The sequence below is a fragment of the Bombina bombina genome, chromosome 2 (assembly GCF_027579735.1).
Source record: "Bombina bombina isolate aBomBom1 chromosome 2, aBomBom1.pri, whole genome shotgun sequence".
NCBI lineage: Eukaryota > Metazoa > Chordata > Amphibia > Anura > Bombinatoridae > Bombina > Bombina bombina.
Genome location: NC_069500.1, coordinates 1,101,862,196 through 1,101,886,155, shown reverse-complemented (window position 1 = coordinate 1,101,886,155; position 23,960 = coordinate 1,101,862,196). Strand labels below are relative to the sequence as shown.

Genomic DNA, 23,960 nt, shown 5'->3' with positions numbered 1-23,960 from the left:
CTTTAATACAGGAAGGTCAGTTTGACAACCATAAACCTGAAGGATGCATACCTTCATGTTCCCATTCACTGGGAGCACCATCAGTATCTGAGGTTTGCCCTTCTGGACAGGCACTTCCAATTTGTTGCACTTCCTTTTGGTCTGGCCACGGCTCCCAGAATATTCACAAAGATTCTGGAGGCGCTATTGGCTGTGATCAGATCCCAGGGAATTGCTGTGGCGTCTTATCTAGATGACATCTTGGTCCAAGAGTCATCTTTTCAACTAGCCCAATCTCATACAGAGATGCTGTTGTCTTTTATACGTTCCCACGGGTGGAAGGTGAATTTGGAAAAAAGTTCTTTAGTTCCATCTACCAAAGTGTGTTTCCTAGGGACTATAATAGATTCCCTGTCCATGAAGATTTTCCTGATGGAGGTAAAAAAATAACAAAATTCTTGCTTCCTGCCTTTCTCTCCAGTCTGCTTTTCATCCATCTGTGGCTCAATGCCAGAAGGTGATTGGTCTGGTGGTGGCATCCATGGACATCATTCCTTTTGCTCGGTTCCATCTTCGACCACTGCAACTTTGTATCATCCGTTAATGGAGCAGAAATCTGGGCCCTCTAACAAGAGACTCTCTCGTGGTGGGTGTCACAGAAACATCTGTCTCGGGGCACTTGTTTTCTTTCATGTAATTGGCAAGAGTCCATGAGCTAGGGATGTATGGGATATACAATCCTACCAGGAGGGACAACATTTCCCAAACCTCAAAATGCCTATAAATACACCCCTCACCACACCCACAATTCAGTTTTATAAACTTTGCCTCCTATGGAGATGGTGAAGTAAGTTTGTGCTTGATTTTTATTATTTCTTCTATGGTAAGCGCTTCTAAGCATTCTGAAGCCCAATTCCTCTCAGAATACAGTGTTTGTCAGAGGGATGTGAAGCAAGTATCGCCTATTGATTTTATGGTTTCCCTCGCAGGAAATCTTTTCAAGGGTTCTCTGTAATCGGTCGTAGGGATTCATCTCCTACCTCCCTTTTCAGATCAACGATATACTCTTGTATACCATTACCTCTGCTGATAGTTTTCAGTACTGGTTTGGCTAACTGCTATATGTGGAAGGGTGTCTTTCGGTAAGTATGTATCAATATTTAAGACACACTCATCTATGGTTTGGCGCTTTATGTATTAATATAAAGTTTTAAATATATGTATTTTACTTGTATTTGCCATGAGTCAGGTCTATGTGCATTTCCCTTTGCAGTCTGGCAGTTTCATTATGGGAATCATGTTTTAGGAAGTTTGTCTTACCTGGGGTATAGTCTTTTTTTCCAATTTGACTTGTTTTTTCTTTAAAAACTTGCGGGCAAATTAGGCTCGCAAGGGCACAAAATTCTGTTATTTATTGTGTCATTCTTGGCGCGAGAATGTTTGCCACGAATGTGCGTACGTAATGACGCAAGTTAAACATTTCCTGCGTCTTAGTTGATGCAATGTTGTTTGGCACAAAATTGTGTTTATGACGCGTCATTTCCGGATGATTGTTGGCGGCAAAAAATGTTTCAATTTCTTTTTGCGTTGTGCGTCATACTTGGCGCCTAAAAAATTTAATTTAATTTTACCTCACTTCCGATATGCTCCTTGCCTTCTTTATGCTTAGAGGGCTATGCTATTTGCATTTTTGTCAATTTTAGCATTTGTATTCCCATTACTGAAACTGCTATATGTGGAAATAAGATATTTTTGTTTAAATGTTATTTTTTTTCTTTTACAGTTTACAAGATGTCTTAATCTGATCCTGTCTCAAAAGCTGCTGTAGGAACCATGCTGCCTGAACACAGTTCTACCAAAGCTAAATGTATCTGTTGTAAGCTAGTGGAGATTATATCTCCAGCTGTGGTATGTAACAGTTGTCATGATAAGCTTTTGCATGCAGGAAAGGTTTCTATTAGGGCTAGTACAGTATCTGTTTTTCCTTCAACATCTAAAGTACATGATATTCCTGTTGATATGAAAAAGTATATTGCTGATGCGATACAGAAGGCTATGGCTGCTATACCACCTTCAAATAAATGTAAAAGGTCTTTTAAAACTTCAATTTGTAATGACCAACAACATACTGATATATCCACCTCTGATAAGGATCTCTCTGATTTGGAAACTCCGACTTCAGACATTGACACTGATAAATCAACTTTTTTTTTAGGATTTAGGATTGAGTATATTCATTCTTTGTTAAAAGAAGTGTTGATAACTTTGGATATTGAGGAGTCTGGACCTCTAGATAATAAATCAAGTAAACGTTTAAATTCTGTCTATAAACCTCCTGTGATTACTCCTGAGGTTTTTCCTGTTCCTGACGCTATTTCTGATGTGATTGCTAAGGAATGGTCTAAGCCTGGTACTTATTTTGTTCCTTCTTCAAGGTTTAAAAAGTTGTATACTTTGCCAGTGGCTAAGTTAGAGTTTTGGGAAAAAGTCCCTAAGGTTGATGGGGCTATTTCTACTCTTGCTAAGCGTACTACTATTCATATGGAAGATAGTACCTCTTTTAAAGATCCTTTAGATAGGAAAATTGAATCTTATCTAGGGAAAGCTTATTTACATTCTGGCTATATTCTCAGACCTGCCATTTCTATGGCTGATGTTGCGGCTGCATCAACTTTTTGGTTGTTAGCTTAGCACATTGGGAAAAAGATTCTGATTTACATAGCATTGCTCGTTTACTTCAACATGCTAATCATTTTATCTGTGATGCTATGTTTTATATCGTGAAGATTGATGTTAAATCTATGTCTTTGGCTATTTTAGCTAGAAGAGCTTTATGGCTCAAATAATGGAATGCTGACATATCTAAATCTAGGCTACTATCTCTATCATTTCAGGGTAATAATTTGTTTGGTTCCCAGTTGGATTCTATTATTTCCACTGTTACTGGGGGGGAAGGGAGTTTTTTTTTTTGCCCCAAGATAAAAAGTCTAAGGGTAAATCTAAAGCTTCTAATCGGTTTCGTTCCTTTTGTCAGAATAAAGAACAGAAAACCACTCCTTCTCCTAAAGACTCTGGCTCCAATTGGAAGCCATCTTCGAATTTGAATAAATCCAATCCTTATAAGAAACCAAAACCAGCCCCCAAGACTGGTGCAGCCCTCAATCCAGTTCTGCTGGTGGGGGGGCAGATTGAAATTATTTCAAGACGTTTGGGCAGGTTCATTTCAGAATCATTGGATTCAGACTATTATCTCTCAGGGGTATCGAATAGGTTTCAGAATAAGACCTCCTGTGAGAAGGCCTTTCTGAAGTGTGTTTCATATCTATAGCTTTCAGGGGTAATTATAACCGTTCCACTTCTGGAGCAGGGTCTGGGTTTTTATTCAAATCTATTCATTGTCCCGAAGAAGGAAAATTCTTTCAGACCAGTTTTGGATCTGAAGTTTTGGATCTGAAGTCTGACAGCACAAGGAGTTTGGAATCCTCAAGAGGCAAGGTTACCAATCAATATTTTAGAACTTTGTTCTATTTTCAGGGCTCTTCAGGCTTGGCCTCTATAAAAGAGAGAATCTTTCATTCATTTTCAGACAGACATTACAACTGTGGCATATTTCAATCATCAGGGTGGGACTTGTAGTCCTTTAGCGTTGAAAGAAGTATCTTGGATACTTTCTTGGGCGGAATCCAACTCCTGTCTAATTTCTGTGATACATATCCCAGGTGTAGACAATTAGGAAGCAGATTATCTCAGCCCTCAGTCTTTAGATCCAGGGGAGTGATCTCTCCATCCAGATGTATTTTGTCTGATTGTACAGATGTGGGGTCTTCCTGAAATAGAACTGATGGATTCCCATCTAAACAAGAAGCTTCCCAGGTACCATTCCAGGTCCAGGGATCCTCAGGCGGAGATGGTGGATGCGTTAGCAGTTCCTTGGTTTTACCAACCTGCTTACATTTTTTCGCTTCTAGTTCTTCTTACAAGGGTAATCTCCAAGATCATAATGGAACAATTGCATGTGTTTCTGATAGCACCAGCATGACCTCACAGGTTTTGCTATGCGGATCTTGTCCGGATATCCAGTTGCCAACCTTGGCCACTTCCTTTAAGGCCAGACCTTCTGTCTCAAGGGTTGTTTTTCCATCAGGATCTCAAATCACTAAATTTGAAGGTATGGAAATTGAACGCTTAGTGCTTAGTCATAGAGGTTTCTCTGACTGAGTGATTAATACTTCAAGGAAGATTTATTATCGGGTTTGGAAATCCTATATTTTATGGTGTTTTTCTCATAAGTTCTCTTGGCATTCTTTTAGAATTCCTAGAATTTTACAGTTTATTCAGGATGGTTGTGATAAAGGTTTGTCTGCAAGTACTTTGAAGGGACAAATCTCTGCTCTTTCTGTTTTATTTCATAGAAAGATTGCTAAACTTCCTGATATTCACTGTTTTGTTCAGGCTTTGGTTCGTATCAAGCCTGTTATTAAACCTATCTCTCATTGGAGTCTTAATTTGGTTTTGAAGGCTTTGCATGCTCCTCCATTTGAGCCTATGCATTCTTTGGATATTAAACTACGTTCTTGGAAAGTGTTGTTTCTTTTGGCTATCTCTTCAGCTAGAAGAGTTTCTGAATTGTCTGCTCTCTCTTGTGAGTCTCCTTTTCTGATTTTCCATCAAGATAAGGCTGTTTTGCGGATTTCGTTTACATTTCTTCCTAAGGTTGTGAATTCTGACAACATTAGTAGAGAAATTGTTGTTCCTTCCTTGTGTCCTAATCCTAAGAATATTCTTGAAAGATCTTTACATTCTTTGGATGTTGTAAGAGCTTTGAAATATTATGTTGAAGCTACTAAAGATTTCAGGAAGATTTCTAGTATATTTGTTGTTTTTTCTGGTCCTAAGAAAGGTCATAAAGCCTCTGACATTTCTTTGGCATCTTGGTTAAAGCTTTTGATTCACAAGGCTTATTTGGAGACGGGACAGTCTCCGCCTCAGAGAATTACAGCTCATTCTACTAGATCAGTCGCCACTTCTTGGGCTTTTAAGAATGAAGCTTCAGTCGATCAGATTTGCAAAGCACCAACTTGGTCTTCTTTGCATACATTTACTAAATTTTACCATGTTGATGAATTTGCTTCCTCTGAAGCAGTCTTTAGTAGAAAAGTACTTCAGGCAGCTGTCTCAGTTTGATTCTTCTGCTTATGATTAAAGTTTTTTTCGTGAAATTTATGAGAAAGACTTATTTTTTTTTGTGGATTTAATTTTTTTCAGCGGAAATAGCTGTTTTTATTTTATCCCTCCCTTTCTAGTGACTCTACTGTGGTCTTCCACATCTTGGGTATTTCTATCCAATACGTCACTAGCTCATGGACTCTTGCCAATTACATGAAAGAAAACATAATTTATGTAAGAACTTACCTGATACATTTATTTATTTCATATTGGCAAGAGTCCATGAGGCCCACCCTTTTTTTGGTGGTAATGATTTTTGTATAAAAGCACAATTTTATTTCCAGTTCCTTTTTGTATGCTTTTTTACTCCTTATTTTATCACCCCACTACTTGGCTATTTGTTAAACTGAATTGTGGGTATGGTGAGGGGTGTATTTATAGGCATTTTGAGGTTTGGGAAACTTTGTCTCTCCTGGTGGGATTGTATATCGCATACGTCACTAGATCATGGACTCTTGCAAATATGAAAGAAATTAATTTATCGGGTAAGTTCTTACATAAATTATGTTTTCTGAGACCTTCCTGGGAAATTGTGATTACGGACGCCAGCCTTTCAGGCTGGGGTGCTGTTTGGGGTCCTCTAAAGGCTCAGGGCTAGTGGTCTCGGGAAGAGTACTCTCTTTCCATAAACATAATTGGAGTTGAGAGCTATCTTCTGAGCCCTATCAGTGTGACCTCAACTGTGGTTGATCATGTTTATCAGATTCCAATCTGACATCACCTCAGTGGCTTACATCAACCACCAGGGAGAGACTCGGAGTTCCTTAGCCATGAAGGAGGTGACTCGCATTCTGCAATAGGTGGAAGCCCACGATTGTCTTCTATCTGCCATCCACATTCCAGGAGCGGAGAACTGGGAAGCAGATTTTCTGAGCAGAGAGACCTTTTATCCCGAAAGTGGGCTCTCCATTCGGAAGTGTTCTCTCAGATATCCCTTAACCCCTTAATGACAACTGACGTACCAGGTACGTCATGCATTAACTTACAGTTAATGACAATAGACGTACCTGGTACGTCAGTTGTCTAAGAGAGTGCTGGAAGCGATCGCAATCGCTTCCAGCAGCTCTCAGGGTATTGCAGTGATGCCTCCATATGGAGGCATCCTGCAATACCCTTTCAGAAGACTCCGATGCAGAGAGAGCCACTCTGTGGCCCTCTCTGCACCGGTAGCGATGGTGCCGGTTCGTTGGTGGGTGGGAGCGCAACAGGGAGGCGGGTGGGCGGCCCATCGCTACCCGGCATCCGGCTCCTGTAAGTGCAATGTGCACGCCGGGTGCCGGGAGCGTGCGGGGGCGCGCATGCGCGTGCGGGGGCGTGCACGGGTGCGTGTGTGCGCGCGCGCGATTAGCTACCCACTGACACCAATGAGGAGGGAAGAGGGGGGGAAAAAATAAATATATAAGGATCTGGGAGGGGGAGGGGGTTGGGGTATTGTGGGGGGCTGCTACACTACAGAAAACATTTAAAATGGGAAAAAAAGATAAAAAAAACACTTGTTTTTGGGGCAAATTGGGTACTGGCAGACAGCTGCCAGTACCCAAGATGGCGGCAATTAGGTAGGGGAAATTGTTAGAGAGCTGGGGGGGGGGGGATCATGGAGGTTGGGGCTAAGGCAGGAGTCCATCACAGCTAAAACATTTTATTTTTTTTTATTAAAAAAAAGAAAAACTCCTTTTATTTAGTACTGGCAGACTTTCTGCCAGTACTTAAGATGGCGGGGACAATTGTGGGGTGGGGGAGGGAAGAGAACTGTTTGGGAGGGATCAGGGGGTGGGATGTGTCAGGTGGGAGGCTGATCTCTACCCTAAAGCTAAAATTAACCCTGCAAGCTCCCTACAACCTACCTAATTAACCCCTTCACTGCTGGGCATAATTTACGTGTGGTGCGCAGCAGCATTTAGCGGCCTTCTACTTACCAAAAAGCAACCCCAAAGCCATATAAGTCTGCTATTTCTGAACAAAGGGGATCCCAAAGAAGCATTTACAACCATTTGTGCCTTAATTGCAGAAGCTGTTTGTAAATAATTTCAGTGGGAAACCTAAAGTTTGTGACAAAATTTGTGAAAAAGTGAACTTTTTTTTTTATTTGATGACATTTGGCGGTGAAATGGTGGCATGAAATATACCAAAATGGGCCTAGATCAATACTTTGGGTTGTCTTCTAAAAAAAATATATACATGTCAAGGGATATTCAGGTATTCCTGACAGATATCAGGGTTCCAATGTAACTAGCGCTAATTTTGAAAAAAAGTTGTTTGGAAATAGCAAAGTGCTACTTGTATTTATGGCCCTATAACTTGCAAAAAAAGTAAAGAACATGTAAACATTGGGTATTTCTAAACTCAGGACAAAATTTAGAAACTATTTAGCATAGGTGTTTTTTGGTGATTGTAGATGTGTAACAGATTTTGGGGGTCAAAGTTAGAAAAAGTGTGTTTTTTTTTCAATTTTTTCCTCATATTTTATATTTTTTTTATAGGAAATTATAAGATATGATGAAAATAATGGTATCCTTAGAAAGTCCATTTAATGGCGAGAAAAACGGTATATAATATGTGTGGGTACAGTAAATGAGTAAGAGGGAAATTACAGCTAAACACAAACACTGCAGAAATGTAAAAATAGCCATTGTCATTAAGGGTAAGAAAATTGAAAAATGGTCCGGTCATTAAGGGGTTAAAGGTACACTGAACCCAAATTTTTTTCTTTCGTGATTCAGACAGAGCATGCAATTTTAAGCAACTTTCTAATTTACTCCTATTATCAAATTTTCTTCATTCTCTTGCTATCTTTATTTAAAATGCAAGAATGTAAGTTTAGATGCCGGACCATTTTTGGTGACCAACCTGGGTTGTCCTTGCTGATTAGTCGATAAATTCATCCACCAATAAAAAAGTGCTGTCCAGAGTTCTAAACCAAACAAAAATCTTAGATGACTTCTTTCTCAAATAAAGATAGCAAGAGAACGAAGAAAAATTCATAATAAGAGTAAATTAGAAAGTTGCTTAAAATTGCATGCCCTATCTGAAACATGAAAGAAAAAATTTGGATTCAGTGTCCCTTTAAGTGGGGGGTTCCAGAGTTGAACCTGATGGCGTCCCGCCAAAACGCCAAGGTTCCAAAGTACGGTTTAAGGTCAAGAGATCCTCAGGCAGTTCTGATAGATGCTCTAGTGGTTCCTTGGAGGTTTTCTCTGGCTTATCTCTTTCTTCCAATTGCTCTCCTTCCACGAGTCATTGCTTGTATCAAACAGGAGAGATCATCTGTGATACTAATAGCTCCTGCATGGCCTTGCAGGATCTGGTTCGCCGATCTCTTTGGAGGTTACCTCAGTGGAAAGACCTACTTCAGGGTCCTTTACGCCATCCAAACCTAGATTCTCTGAAACTAACTGCTTGGAGATTGAACGCCTAGTTCTGTGTAGGCGTGGTTTTTCTGAAGCGGTCATTGTAACTATGATTCAGGTTCTCCTGGAGCAGGTTGAGTATTCCCCAGATTTTTTCTTTTCTTCAGGATGGTCTGGATAAGGGTTTATCGGTCAGTACCCTAAATGGTCAGATTTCTGCGTTATCTATCCTTTTGCACAAACATCTGGCAGATCTACCAGATGTTCAAGCTTTTGTAGAGGCTCTGGTTAGAGCCTCTACAAAGGCGATCCTTCGTACTAAATTGGGGTTTCTGCCTAAAGTGGTATCGGATCAAAACATTAATCGGGAAATTGTTGTTCCTTTTTGTCCTAATCTTTCTTCTCAAAAGGAACGTTTTTTGCTTAACTTGGATGTTGTGCAGGCTCTGAAATTCTACTTACAAGCTACTAAAGATTTTCTTCAATCTTCTGTCCTGTTTGTTGTTTTCTCGTCTGCCCTGTTTGAAGTTTTCTACTTCTCTGTCTCTTTGGTTGAGAAGTTTGATTTGTTTAACTTATTAGACTGCTGGACAGCAGCCTTCTGAGAGATTTACGGCTCATTCCACTAGGGCTGTCTCCTCTTCTTGGGCTTTCAAAAATGAAGCTTCTGTGGATCAGATTTGCAAGGCGGCAGGCAACATGGTCCTCTCTGCATACTTTTTCCAAATTATACAAATTTGATACTTTTGCCTCGGCTGAGGCTTCTTTTGTGAGAAGGTTCTTCAAGCGGTGGTGCCTTCTGTTTAGGTCCTCCTGCCTTTTTTCTTCTTCCCTGTTCATTCCGTGTCCTCTAGCTTGGGTATTGGTTCCCACTAGTAATTGGAATGATGTTGTGGACTCTCCATGTCATAGGAAAGACATGCTTACCTGATAAATTTCTTTCTTTCCGGACATTGAGAGTCCACGACCCCGCCCTCTTTTTAAATTATATTTCTGCAGGTTTTTTTTTTGACTAAACCTCAGGCACCTTATCACCTTTGTGTTTCTTCTTTTCCCATTTCCTTTGGCTGAATGACTGGGGGTTATGGGTAAGGCAGTTACACTTAACAGCTTTTCTGTGGTGCTCTTTGCCTCTTCCTGCTGGCCAGGAGTTGAATATCCCACTAGTAATTGGAATGATGTCATGGACTCTCCATGTCCGGAAAGAAAGACATTTATCAGATAAGCATCATTTTTTTTTCAATGCCTCACAGTGTAAAAAAACTGCTAATTTTGCAAACACCTATGTGAGAAATACGCTATGGCCAAAAATATGTGGACACCCCTACTGATTTGTCAGTTCTTTAATGTTTCACCCTGCTAGATCTACCCCAGTCAACTGTGCTATTATTGTGAAGTGAAAGCGTCTAGGGGCTACAACAGCCCTGCCACGAAGGGTTAGACCATTGAAAGTCACAGAGCAGGGCTGCCGAGTGCTGAAGCCCTTAAGATATAAACATCGCCTATCATTTGTTGCAGAGTTCCAAACTGCCTCTGGAAGCAACATTAGCACAAGAACTATGGGTCGGGAGCTTAATTAAATGGTTTTCCATGACTGAGCAACTGCAGACAAGCATCACATCAACCTGTGCAATGCCAAGCGTTGGCTGGAGTTGTGTAAAGCAAGCCACCCCTGGAATCTGGAGCAGTGGAAACATGTTCCCTAGAATCTTGAATCATACTTCACTATCGGACAGTCTGATGAAAGAATCTGGGTTTGCCGCCAGCCAGCAGAATGCTACCTAGTGCCTATTGTAACGTTTGCTGCAAGGAGTTATAGTGGCTTTATTTTTTCAGTGAAGAGACATATTAATGCTACAGGATACAAAGACATTTTAGACAGTTGGGTTCTTTCAACAGTTTGGGGAGCCCCTCTCCTATTCCAGCATGATTGTGTCCCTGCACACAAAGCGAGGAGGACACAGTTTGACAAATTTGTTTGTTGAGGAACTCAAGTGGCCTGCACGGAGCCCTGACCCTCAACCCTTACACATTTGGGATGAATTGCAATGTCAATTGCGAGCCAGAGCTTGTTCAATATGTGTCTGAATGGACACACATTTCTACAGACACACTTCAAAATCTTGTGGAAATCCAAATAAACCTTAAATTAGCGTCTCAGCTAAAAGTTTTCAATGTTTAATGCACAAATTATCAACAAATAAACATGTTAAATTATACATTTAATTTGTGATTTGGGTAGCTGAAAATATTACAAATTATTAAACTGCACCTACCCGGGTACATCATGATCCCACCCAGCATAAAATGTTTTCAACTGCCTTAATCTTGTGACAGTGTTAAAAAGTCGGATACTGTTTTGATTTTACTCTTTATATGATTTTAAGATGTTAACAATTATGTTATAAAGCTGACATATTTGTGACGTTTCCTTTAAAAGAACCCTTCTTACCACATTTATACACACAATGCTAATCCTACTACACATATGTAGGTCAAATGCCTCACTGAATTCTATTTAGTTTGTTTTCCGCTTATTAAATATGTGCACAGGGCGCCTGCTCTTCTTTTCTCTACCGTCTGGAAAAATGCCCCCCGGTTATGGGAAACTTCTGAATTCTTTAGCATGATTGGCTATGCCATAGAAAGCTACTAATTAGCTGCACATTTCCCTCATGTTAATTAAACAAATTTACTTCCCCACCAAGATTTAGTTTGCTGTTTGTATGAGTCTTAAATCATTTTGTTTTGATTTATAATGCTGCCAACAAGACCTTACATAATGAGAGGGACATCAAGTCACATCACTAATTTAGTCTCACTTATTATGTTCATGGGTGTATTCCAATTATAATGTTCAAATTAATTTATCAATTTTAATAAACCCATAAAAAGGGGACTTTAATTAAATTGCTTTTTTTAGAAAATTAAAACCACTTTAGGAAGGGGTATGCCTGAGTGTTGATTTTTTTTTTTTAATTTAAATAGTGTCGATAGAGAAGCTGATTCTGTTAAAAGGTGTTTGTCCGCATATACTGTGAGTGCTGCTAAACTATAGTGATAGTCTGTGTGTGTATATATATATATATATATATATATATATATATATATTTATGTATTATATATGCCATTTGCTATTGAAGCAGGTTGATATACCTTCCTAAAGTCAATGTATTCCGTCACCCTCCTGCTTGAGTCTAAGTCTAAAAGGACATAACTAGACATCCTTATCATTTTTATAATTATTAATAGTATATTTTAATAGCTACCTGATAATATACCCAACTATCTCACCCCCAAAGGGTTAACAAATGCAGACAATAGAAACAGTTATGTTTTTTATTTTTGTTTTTATGTTTAATATAATGCTTTGATCAGCTATTTGATACTTCTCATACTTTGCATACTATTCATGATATGTAATATACGACTAAACTGGATCTTGCCTTGGACGATTGCCTCTTATATTGACATATGATGTGGCTGAGTGCCACTCAGAAGACCCTAGATAGAGGACTCATAACATTTTTACTGTGTTCCATTATGCCAAGTCCAGAGACTGACTGTCAGCTAATTTGCTATTCGCTGTTGTATTACATGTACTGTTATGATGAATACAGTATAATCTAAATTAAAAGTATTTATACTTAAAGTTGTCAGGAGCCACACCTGTGACCTTGTAGGTAATCCCAGCATAAGGTACCCATGCAATGAGATAAGAGGCGGCCTTCAAGGGGTTAGAAATTGGCATATGAGCCTACCTAGGTTTAGCGTTCAACAAAGAATACCTAGAGAACAACACAATTTTGATTATAAAAGTAAATTGGAAAGTTGTTTACAATTGTATGCCCAATCTGAATCATGAAAGTTTAATTTTAACTTGACAGTCCCCTTAATGCTGGAGACCCTATGGTATTAGAAGGAAGTTTCACAATTTTGACTTGTAAATAATATACAAAGTAGTATCAACAATGGATAATTAGATATATACAATGCTCTTAGCTTACAGTCAATAAAATACTGTCTAGAAACAATCATGTATGGTTTTTCAGGGTCTAACATTTTGTGTTTTTGCCCCTGTTATGTAGCACATAATGAATGGGAAATGTAACTTGTACAAACTTGTCTTTCAGTTTGATGGCATCCATGTAGTAAGTGGCTCCCTGGATACTTCAATCAGAGTATGGGATGTGGAGACAGGGAATTGTATCCACACATTGACTGGGCATCAGTCGTTAACCAGTGGAATGGAGCTGAAGGATAACATCCTTGTGTCAGGAAATGCTGATTCTACTGTTAAAATCTGGGACATTAAGACTGGGCAGTGTTTACAGACATTGCAAGGTGAACATCTAATTTTGTCACTCTATTTCTGTATGGAGATAATTTAAAGGGACATGGTACCCAAATGTTGAAGCACTTAAAAGTGATGCAGCATATCTGTAAAAAGGAAACTATTTTACCTCTAAATTTTCCATGTATTCACACCCCTCTATAAAGAGACTTTAACCAGCCAATTAGAATGCTTGTCCCAGGACTTGCAAGGGAGTGTGCATCTGGCATGTGCAGGCACAATCATGTTATTTTCCTATTCAGTTTAAGGAAGTTTACTATGAAATCTCACAAGATCTAAGTGAAATCTCACAAGATCACAGCAAAACAAAGCATGACCTTAACACTGCGGATGCTGATTGGCTATTAATTTTTACTTTTTTTAATTTACAGCTGGATATCAGCTGAAGTATAACTGTACAAAGTGCACTTACTCTGGGTAGCTGAATAAATTTTGAGGTAAAAATCTTACCTCAGCTTTTTACAGTTCTGCTGCATAACTTGTATTACTCCTAGCATATGAGTATTAAGTCCTTTTAATAGAAAATTGTAAATTGTACAGAATTACATATTTTGTATTGGTGTCTCATACCTTTTGTTTGATACATTTAATTCAATTCTAAAATCGTTGTTTTGTTAGGCTTTTTTTTATAGTTTTGCTGTGCAATCTATCACGTGATTTTCATTTTATACAGGTTAGAATGTTTGAAAAGGCCAATAAATGAACATGGCAAGCCTATTTAAACTTTGCATGTATTTGGAAAGAATATAAATGTTAAATACTGGAAAATGAGTGTTATGTTTGTAATTAAATTGTCTGTTTATTTCAGTTTAAGCTAATTCAGATGCCTGTTCTTAACCCTATAATTTGGTTTATAGTGTGGGAAGACTATATGACTACTCTCTAAATGAAAACATGTGATAGATGGTATTCTAATTATTTTGATAAGCTTTTCATCAATTTTATATTTAGCTCCCTTCAATAGCACATATATAAAATAATAATGATTGGAGATATCATCACATTTTTTTGTATGTTTAAACACTATTGGTATTTTATTTCACATAAAGTTGTTTAGTGAAATTGCATCACACCATTGAATCCCTAATAAAAATAGTTCAGCTGGAAACAATGGTTTGCTGGAGAACAGAAACTCTGTTGTTAAATTTTCCTTTGTCCATCTATTTTTAGGGAAGGAAATAGTTGCCATTCCACTTTCTTGATTTATCTTATTAGACAACATAAACTGCCTCTCAGCTAAATTAAGTAGTCTTTTGTAAGGTGCAAATAACTCATGGATAAACTGTGACCATTTCCTGTACCTCGTATGGTCTATTTGTTAAGCATAGCAATCATTTTGTTCCTGTGCAATGCATTAAATCATTTAATTATTTTAAATTAAAGAAAATAATTTCAAGACTTTGTTTTTATTACTTTATATATTTTATTTTTATTGTAACTGTATAAACTGACAGCAGTTAAAGGGACATAAAACCCAACATTTTTCTTTCAGGATTCATATCTAACATACCATTTTAAACCATTTTCCAATTTACTCCTATTATCAAATGTTCTTAGTTTTCTTGTTATCCTTTGTTAAAAAGAAGGAAGGTAAGTTTAGGAGTGTGCACGTGTCTGTAGCGCTATATAGCAGCACAATTTAAAAGAAGTCTCCAATTTTCATCTATTATCAAAACTGCTTTGTTCGCATGTTATTCTTTGTTTAAGAGATATCTAGATAGGAAGCGTTCTCTTGTCTGGAACTGCCATCTAGTGCAGGAAGTAAGGCAGGAAATAGTGCTGTAATCTAGCGATCGTGCTAATGCTAATGTATAACGTTGCAAAACCATAATTTATGTAAGAACTTACCTGATAAATTAATTTCTTTCATATTAGCAAGAGTCCATGAGCTAGTGACGTATGGGATATACATTCCTACCAGGAGGGGCAAAGTTTCCCAAACCTCAAAATGCCTACAAATACACCCCTCACCACACCCACAAATCAGTTTTTACAAACTTTGCCTCCTATGGAGGTGGTGAAGTAAGTTTGTGCTAGATTCTACGTTGATATGCGCTCCGCAGCAGGTTGGAGCCCGGTTTTCCTCTCAGCGTGCAGTGAATGTCAGAGGGATGTGAGGAGAGTATTGTCTGTTTGAATTCAATGATCTCCTTCTACGGGGTCTATTTCATAGGTTCTCTGTTATCGGTCGTAGAGATTCATCTCTTACCTCCCTTTTCAGAGCGACGATATACTCTTATATATATACCATTTCCTCTGCTGATTTTCGTTTCAGTACTGGTTTGGCTTTCTACAAACATGTAGATGAGTGTCCTGGGGTAAGTAAGTCTTATTTTCTGTGACACTCTAAGCTATGGTTGGGCACTTTTTTAATAAAGTTCTAAATATATGTATTCAAACATTTATTTGCCTTGACTCAGGATGTTCAACATTCCTTATTTTCAGACAGTCCGTTTCATATTTGGGATAATGCATTTGAGTCAATCATTTTTCTTACCTTAAAAATTTGACTTTTTTTCCCTGTGGGCTGTTAGGCTCGCAGGGGCTGAAAATGCTTCATTTTATTGCGTCATTCTTGGCGCAGACTTTTTTGGAGCAAAAAATCTTTTCTGTTTCCGGCGTCATACGTGTCGCCGGAAGTTGCGTAATTTTTTACGTTCTTTTGCGCCAAAAATGTCGGCGTTCCGGACGTGGCGTCATTTTTGGCGCCAAATAATGTGGGCGTCTTATTTGGCGCTAAAAAAATATGGGCGTCGCTTTTGTCTCCACATTATTTAAGTCTCATTTTTCTTTGCTTCTGGTTGCTAGAAGCTTGTTCCTTGGCATTTTTTCCCATTCCTGAAACTGTCATTTAAGGAATTTGATCAATTTTGCTTTATATGTTGTTTTTTCTCTTACATATTGCAAGATGTCTCACGTTGCATCTGAGTCAGAAGATACTTCAGGAAAATCACTGTCTGGTGCTGGAACTACCAAAGCTAAGTGTATCTGCTGTAAACTTTTGGTAGCTGTTCCTCCAGCTGTTGTTTGTATTAATTGTCATGACAAACTTGTTAATGCAGATAATATTTCCTTTAGTAATGTACCATTACCTGTTGCAGTTCCATCAACATCTAATGTTCAGAGTGTTCCTGATAACATAAGAGATTTTGTTTCTGAATCCATCAAGAAGGCTATGTCTGTTATTCCTCCTTCTAGTAAACATAAAAAATCTTTTAAAACTTCTCTTTATACAGATGAATTTTTAAATGAACATCATCATTCTGATTCTAATGACTCTTCTGGTTCAGAGGATTCTGTCTCAGAGGTTGATGCTGATAAATCTTCATATTTATTTAAAATGGAATTTATTCGTTCTTTACTTAAAGAAGTACTAATTGCTTTAGAAATTGAGGATTCTGGTCCTCTTGATACTAGATCTAAACGTTTAGATAAGGTCTTTAAATCTCCTGTGGTTATTCCAGAAGTTTTTCCTGTTCCTGGTGCTATTGCTGAAGTAATTTCCAGAGAATGGAATAATTTGGGTAATTAATTTACCCCTTCTAAACGTTTTAAGCAATTATATCCTGTGCCGTCTGACAGATTAGAATTTTGGGACAAAATCCCTAAAGTTGATGGGGCTATTTCTACCCTTGCTAAACGTACTACTATTCCTACGTCAGATGGTACTTCGTTTAAGCATCCTTTAGATAGGAAAATTGAATCCTTTCTAAGAAAAGCTTATCTGTGTTCAGGTAATCTTCTTAGACCTGCTATATCATTGGCTGATGTTGCTGCAGCTTCAACTTTTTGGTTGGAAACTTTAGCGCAACAAGTAACAGATCATGATTCTCATAATATTATTATTCTTCTTCAACATGCTAATAATTTTATCTGTGATGCCATTTTTGATATTATCAGAGTTGATGTCAGGTTTATGTCTCTAGCTATTTTAGCTAGAAGAGCTTTATGGCTTAAAACTTGGAATGCTGATATGTCTACTTTCCATTTCTTTCCAGTGTAACAAATTATTTGGTTCTCAGTTGGATTCTATTATCTCAACTGTTACTGGTGGGAAAGGAACTTTTTTACCACAGGATAAAAAATCTAAGGGTAAAAACAGGGCTAATAATCGTTTTCGTTCCTTTCGTTTCAACAAAGAACAAAAGCCTGATCCTTCATCCTCAGGAGCAGTTTCAGTTTGGAAACCATCTCCAGTCTGGAATAAATCCAAGCCTTCTAGAAAAGCAAAGCCAGCTTCTAAGTCCACATGAAGGTGCGGCCCTCATTCCAGCTCAGCTGGTAGGGGGCAGGTTACGTTTTTTCAAAGAAATTTGGATCAATTCTGTTCACAATCTTTGGATTCAGAACATTGTTTCAGAAGGGTACAGAATTGGTTTCAAGATAAGACCTCCTGCAAAGAGATTTTTTCTTTCCCGTGTCCCAGTAAATCCAGTGAAAGCTCAAGCATTTCTGAAATGTGTTTCAGATCTAGAGTTGGCTGGAGTAATTATGCCAGTTCCAGTTCTGGAACAGGGGCTGGGGTTTTATTCAAATCTCTTCATTGTACCAAAGAAGGAGAATTCCTTCAGACCAGTTCTGGATCTAAAAATATTGAATCGTTCTGTAAGGATACCAACGTTCAAAATGGTAACTGTAAGGACTATCTTGCCTTTTGTTCAGCAAGGGCATTATATGTCTACAATAGATTTACAGGATGCATATCTGCATATTCCGATTCATCCAGATCATTATCAGTTCCTGAGATTCTCTTTCCTGGACAAGCATTACCAGTTTGTGGCTCTGCCGTTTGGCCTAGCTACAGCTCCAAGAATTTTTACAAAGGTTCTCGGTGCCCTTCTGTCTGTAATCAGAGAACAGGGTATTGTGGTATTTCCTTATTTGGACGATATCTTGGTACTTGCTCAGTCTTCACATTTAGCAGAATCTCATACGAATCGACTTGTGTTGTTTCTTCAAGATCATGGTTGGAGGATCAATTCACTAAAAAGTTCATTGATTCCTCAGACAAGGGTAACCTTTCTGGGTTTCCAGATAGATTCAGTGTCCATGACTCTGTCTTTGACAGACAAGAGACGTCTAAAATTGATTTCAGCTTGTCGAAACCTTCAGTCACAATCATTCCCTTCGGTAGCCTTATGCATGGAAATTCTAGGTCTTATGACTGCTGCATCGGACGCGATCCCCTTTGCTCGTTTTCACATGCGACCTCTTCAGCTCTGTATGCTGAATCAATGGTGCAGGGATTACACAAAGATATATCAATTAATATCTTTAAAACCGATTGTACGACACTCTCTAACGTGGTGGACAGATCACCATCGTTTAATTCAGGGGCTTCTTTTGTTCTTCCGACCTGGACTGTAATTTCAACAGATGCAAGTCTTACAGGTTGGGGAGCTGTGTGGGGATCTCTGACGGCACAAGGAGTTTGGGAATCTCAGAAGGTGAGATTACCGATCAATATTTTGGAACTCCGTGCAATTTTCAGAGCTCTTCAGTCTTGGCCTCTTCTGAAGAGAGAATCGTTCATTTGTTTTCAGACAGACAATGTCACAACTGTGGCATACATCAATCATCAAGGAGGGACTCAGTCCTCTGGCTATGAAAGAAGTATCTCGAATTTTGATTTGGGCGGAATCCAGCTCCTGTCTAATCTCTGCGGTTCATATCCCAGGTATAGACAATTGGGAAGCGGATTATCTCAGTCGCCAAACGTTGCATCCGGGCGAATGGTCTCTTCACCCAGAGGTATTTCTTCAGATTGTTCAAATGTGGGAACTTCCAGAAATAGATCTGATGGCGTCTCATCTAAACAAGAAACTTCCCAGGTATCTGTCCAGATCCCGGGATCCTCAGGCGGAGGCAGTGGATGCATTATCACTTCCTTGGAAGTATCATCCTGCCTATATCTTTCCGCCTCTAGTTCTTCTTCCAAGAGTAATCTCCAAGATTCTGAAGGAATGCTCGTTTGTTCTGCTGGTAGCTCCGGCATGGCCTCACAGGTTTTGGTATGCGGATCTTGTCCGGATGGCCTCTTGCCATCCGTGGACTCTTCCGCTAAGACCAGACCTTCTGTCGCAAGGTCCTTTTTTCCATCAGGATCTCAAATCCTTAAATTTAAAGGTATGGAGATTGAACGCTTGATTCTTGGTCAAAGAGGTTTCTCTGACTCTGTGATTAATACTATGTTACAGGCTCGTAAATCTGTATCTAGAGAGATATATTATAGAGTCTGGAAGACTTATATTTCTTGGTGTCTTTCTCATCATTTTTCTTGGCATTCTTTTAGAATTCCGATAATTTTACAGTTTCTTCAGGATGGTTTAGATAAAGGTTTGTCCGCAAGTTCTTTGAAAGGACAAATCTCTGCTCTTTCTGTTCTTTTTCACAGAAAGATTGCTAATCTTCCTGATATTCATTGTTTTGTACAAGCTTTGGTTCGTATAAAACCTGTCATTAAGTCAATTTCTCCTCCTTGGAGTTTGAATTTGGTTCTGGGGGCTCTTCAAGCTCCTCCTTTTGAACCCATGCATTCATTGGACATTAAATTGCTTTCTTGGAAAGTTTTGTTCCTTTTGGCGATCTCTTCTGCCAGAAGAGTCTCTGAATTATCTGCTCTTTCTTGGGAGTCTCCTTTTCTGATTTTTCATCAGGATAAGGCGGTGTTGCGAACTTCTTTTTAATTTTTACCTAAAGTTGTGAATTCCAACAACATTAGTAGAGAAATTGTGGTTCCCTCATTATGTCCTAATCCTAAGAATTCTAAGGAGAAATCGTTGCTTTCTTTGGATGTTGTTAGAGCTTTGAAATATTATGTTGAAGCTACTAAGTCTTTCCGAAAGACTTCTAGTCTATTTGTTATCTTTTCCGGTTCTAGAAAAGGCCAGAAAGCTTCTGCCATTTCTTTGGCATCTTGGTTGAAATCTTTAATTCATCATGCCTATGTCGAGTCGGGTAAAACTCCGCCTCAAAGGATTACAGCTCATTCTACTAGGTCAGTTTCTACTTCCTGGGCGTTTAGGAATGAAGCTTCGGTTGATCAGATTTGCAAAGCAGCAACTTGGTCCTCTTTGCATACTAAATTCTACCATTTTGATGTATTTTCTTCTTCTGAAGCAGTTTTTGGTAGAAAAGTACTTCAGGCAGCGGTTTCAGTTTGAATCTTCTGTTTATGTTTTTCATTAAACTTTATTTTGGGTGTGGATTATTTTCAGCAGGAATTGGCTGTCTTTATTTTATCCCTCCCTCTCTAGTGACTCTTGCGTGGAAAGATCCACATCTTGGGTAATCATTATCCCATACGTCACTAGCTCATGGACTCTTGCTAATTACATGAAAGAAACCATAATTTATGTAAGAACTTACCTGATAAATTAATTTCTTTCATATTAGCAAGAGTCCATGAGGCCCGCCCTTTTTTTGTAGTGGTTATGATTTTTTTTTGTATAAAGCACAATTATTCCAATTCCTTATTTTATATGCTTTCGCACTTTTTTCTTATCACCCCACTTCTTGGCTATTCGTTAAACTGATTTGTGGGTGTGGTGAGGGGTGTATTTGTAGGCATTTTGAGGTTTGGGAAACTTTGCCCCTCCTGGTAGGAATGTATATCCCATACGTCACTAGCTCATGGACTCTTGCTAATATGAAAGAAATTAATTTATCAGGTAAGTTCTTACATAAATTATGGTTTTGCAACGTTATACATTAGCATTAGCACGATCGCTAGATTACAGCACTATTTCCTGCCTTACTTCCTGCACTAGATGGCAGTTCCAGACAAGAGAACGCTTCCTATCTAGATATCTCTTAAACAAAGAATAACATGCGAACAAAGCAGTTTTGATAATAGATGAAAATTGGAGACTTCTTTTAAATTGTTTTCTATATCTGAATCATGAAAGAAAAAATTGGGTTTAATTTTCCTATGGCAGCAGTTTTGCAACAATGTTATGCAAGAGCACTAGGTGGCAGCATTATTTCCCGTTATGTAGTGCCCCAGACATAGGCACGCTACCTATCTAGATATCTCATCAACAAAGAATAACAAGAGAACAAAGCAAATTTGATAATAGAAGTAAATTGGAAACTTTTTTAAATTGTGTTCTCATGAAAAAAAGAAAATTGGGCTTTATGTCCCATTAAGATTAGAAGTAAAATATCTAAATTTGTTTAATATCTGAAGAAAAGTTTGCAAAACATTTGATTCTTTTATCCGTATAGCCTTTCTGACATTTTATTTTTTTAAATAAATTAACTGTAATTTAATAATTCTAATTTAGTTTTTCATTAATCTTATTCCAATCTTTTTTCATAGGTCCCAACAAACATCAAAGTGCTGTGACATGTTTACAATTCAACAAGAATTTTGTAATAACCAGCTCAGATGATGGGACTGTAAAACTGTGGGACTTGAAAACGGGTGAATTTATTCGGAACCTGGTAACGTTGGAGAGTGGTGGCAGCGGAGGTGTTGTATGGCGAATACGAGCTTCTAATACAAAGCTTGTGTGTGCTGTTGGAAGCAGAAATGGGACTGAGGAGACAAAGCTGCTGGTGCTGGACTTTGATGTGGACATGAAGTGAGGACTGGGGAGATAAGTTTGTCCAAATTTCTTGACTGCATATTTCCCCAATTTTCTGACTCCCCGTTCATCCCCACTCCTTCCTGCTCAACAAAAAAATCCATTGGCCTTGGTGAAGCAGATTCTTGGCTTGGGGCAACAGATGGCAAAGACCTACATATCGAGGATGAGATAGCGTGCTACATCTACTCTTTTTGATGTTGGTAACCTTTTTCTTTTGCAAAAAGGAGGACTTTCAAAACCAAACCAGGTGCAGTTGTTGTTTTGTCCCAAACTCATCAATAGGCAGTACCAGCAGTCTTGCATTTTGATGGACTGTAATGCCAGACCCTTGCTCAAATCTACATATATCAACAAAACCATGCTGGTTGACTTATAATGAGAGCATTTGCAACAAAGTCATTTTCTGGTTTTGGAAATGCTAAAACATTAACTGTGAATTGTTTTTGTACAGTTTTATCACTTTTTGCCGACTATTGCCAATGTCAATCACAGTATTAGCCTCTGTTTATATTTTTACTGTTGCTTCCATTACACTCTTTAAACCCTTGGCTGGCATGGAGCTGCAACGCATTGCATAGTAAAGTTTTGTAGCCTACACTTACAGCCAATGGGTCCAATGCATACATTGCTCTAGGGTGGCAAGTTTGTCTCAGTTCTCAGACGGATCTAAATCTTGATGCTGGTGCTAGCAGTAGGTTTTTACAAATGGGATTGTTGTCCCACAGCTGTACTGTATTCCCAGTGGCCAAACATATTTATGCTGCTAAATGAAAGAGAAAAAAAAAAGCAAATTTTTTTTTAATTATTATTTTACTGCTGTGACGTTTTAGTCCCAGACGGAATTCCAAATTTGCTCTAGTTTGGATACGGAAAAAGACTTTTTTGCCACTGAAATTTGAACTCACTGTGCCTCTAAGAGGCCGAAAGTGGGGACGTTTCAGACAATTAAGAGTGAAGTTTGCCTGCAAAGAGAAAAAAAATCGAGAGTGTGCAAAGCTTATTTTGTGTTGAAGCAAAATGTAAACACATTCCTTAGAACAAAGCTATAATAGCTTGGTTCTGTGGAGATTTTTTTTTTTGTGAGGGCTGTGGTGAATGTAATGTGTATATAACACAACTGACAGATGTTTTACAAAAAAAGTTAAATAAAAAAAATAAAAAATAGAAAATAAAAGAAAATAAAGTTGCTGGTCAGGCTCCATACAGTATTTGCGGGAAAACAACTGTTACAGTTTTAATATGGTATATTATCTTGTGAAGCAAAAACTAATTGGTTTTTGCAGTGCAAGCTTCACGTACAAGGAAACTAAACCATACAATTGTCAAATAATTTGCCTCATTTTCCAAGAGTCACAACTCAAGCTGAACTGTGAAAAGTGGTTTAACACTGTATCCTAGACGATATTTTTTTTTCCTCCTCCTCCACTTCTTGTTTTTGTTTTATTATTTATAGTCTGGTTTTAAAGCAATCAGATTCCATTTGGTTCATTTTACAGTTCTGTAACAACCTGACGCGATGGAGGAAAACTATGTTTAAAGGGATTGTGTCTATGGTTTGATTCACTTAGAAATTTTATTTTCTTATAACTTAAGTGCAATAAAATGTGTTTTTTCATGTTATTTTGTGTTTTTAATATTTAGATTTATATTATATATTGAAGAATGCTGTCTTCAATATAAATAACATTTCACCCCTCTATTCCTATTAAAATTAAGTGATACATTTACACATAAAATGTCACTGCATTATCGGACTATTATAAGGACAAACATTATTAAAGGAACAGTAAAGTCAAAATTAAACTTTTCTTCATAAATGGAAAGAGTCCACAGCTGCATTCATTACTTTTGGGAATTCAGAACCTGGCCACCAGGAGGAGGCAAAGACACCCCAGCCAAAGGCTTAAATACTCCTCCCACTTCCCTCATCACCCAGTCATTCTTTGCCTTTCGTCACAGGAGGTTGGCCGAGAAGTGTCAGAAGTTTGTGATTAGTATCTTATGGAGGGTAGTACTCTTCGGCATGGGACTGGAATTTTAAGTAGTCCTGTCAGCCTTTCAGTGAAAGCATGGATGAAAGTTAAAGTCCGGAGATGCAGGGAGAGTCTTTCTGCGAAACCATCCTGACTCATTTTAACAGCTCCACAAGCAATCTGCGTTTGACGATTTTCGCTGCCTGCTTTCTTCTCTCAAGTCCATGGCAGAGGCGATGCTACTATCTGTCTCACTTGAAGGGCCGTGTTCCTGTTCTACGGCGTAGATTCGGGTAAGATCGTTTCATTTTACTTTCATCATGATTGTATTGTATTACAAATGTTTTCCTGAGAGGCTACCACCTTGCGGGACTAACTATAAATCAGGGTCTCAGTGAGGCTGCTTTTGTATCTTGGAATCAAGGGTTAATATCTCTTGAGGGGGGTTATTGAACAGCGTTTTTTTAATCATGTTTGTTATGTGATTCGA

General features: G+C 38.3%; 1 protein-coding gene across 3 annotated transcripts in view; it reads left to right on the top strand.

Annotated features, from left to right (window-relative positions):
* FBXW7 (F-box and WD repeat domain containing 7) overlaps positions 1 to 23,117 on the top strand; it is a 557,745-nt gene extending 534,628 nt beyond the window's left edge. For all 3 annotated transcript variants that reach the window (XM_053703740.1, XM_053703741.1, XM_053703742.1), the window contains 2 exons: positions 12,686 to 12,896; positions 21,227 to 23,117. In XM_053703740.1, the coding sequence (XP_053559715.1) occupies positions 12,686 to 12,896; positions 21,227 to 21,495 (480 nt within the window). In that variant the 3' untranslated portion in view covers positions 21,496 to 23,117. The remainder of the gene's footprint in view (positions 1 to 12,685; positions 12,897 to 21,226) is intronic.
* The last annotated feature ends 843 nt before the right edge of the window (positions 23,118 to 23,960 follow it).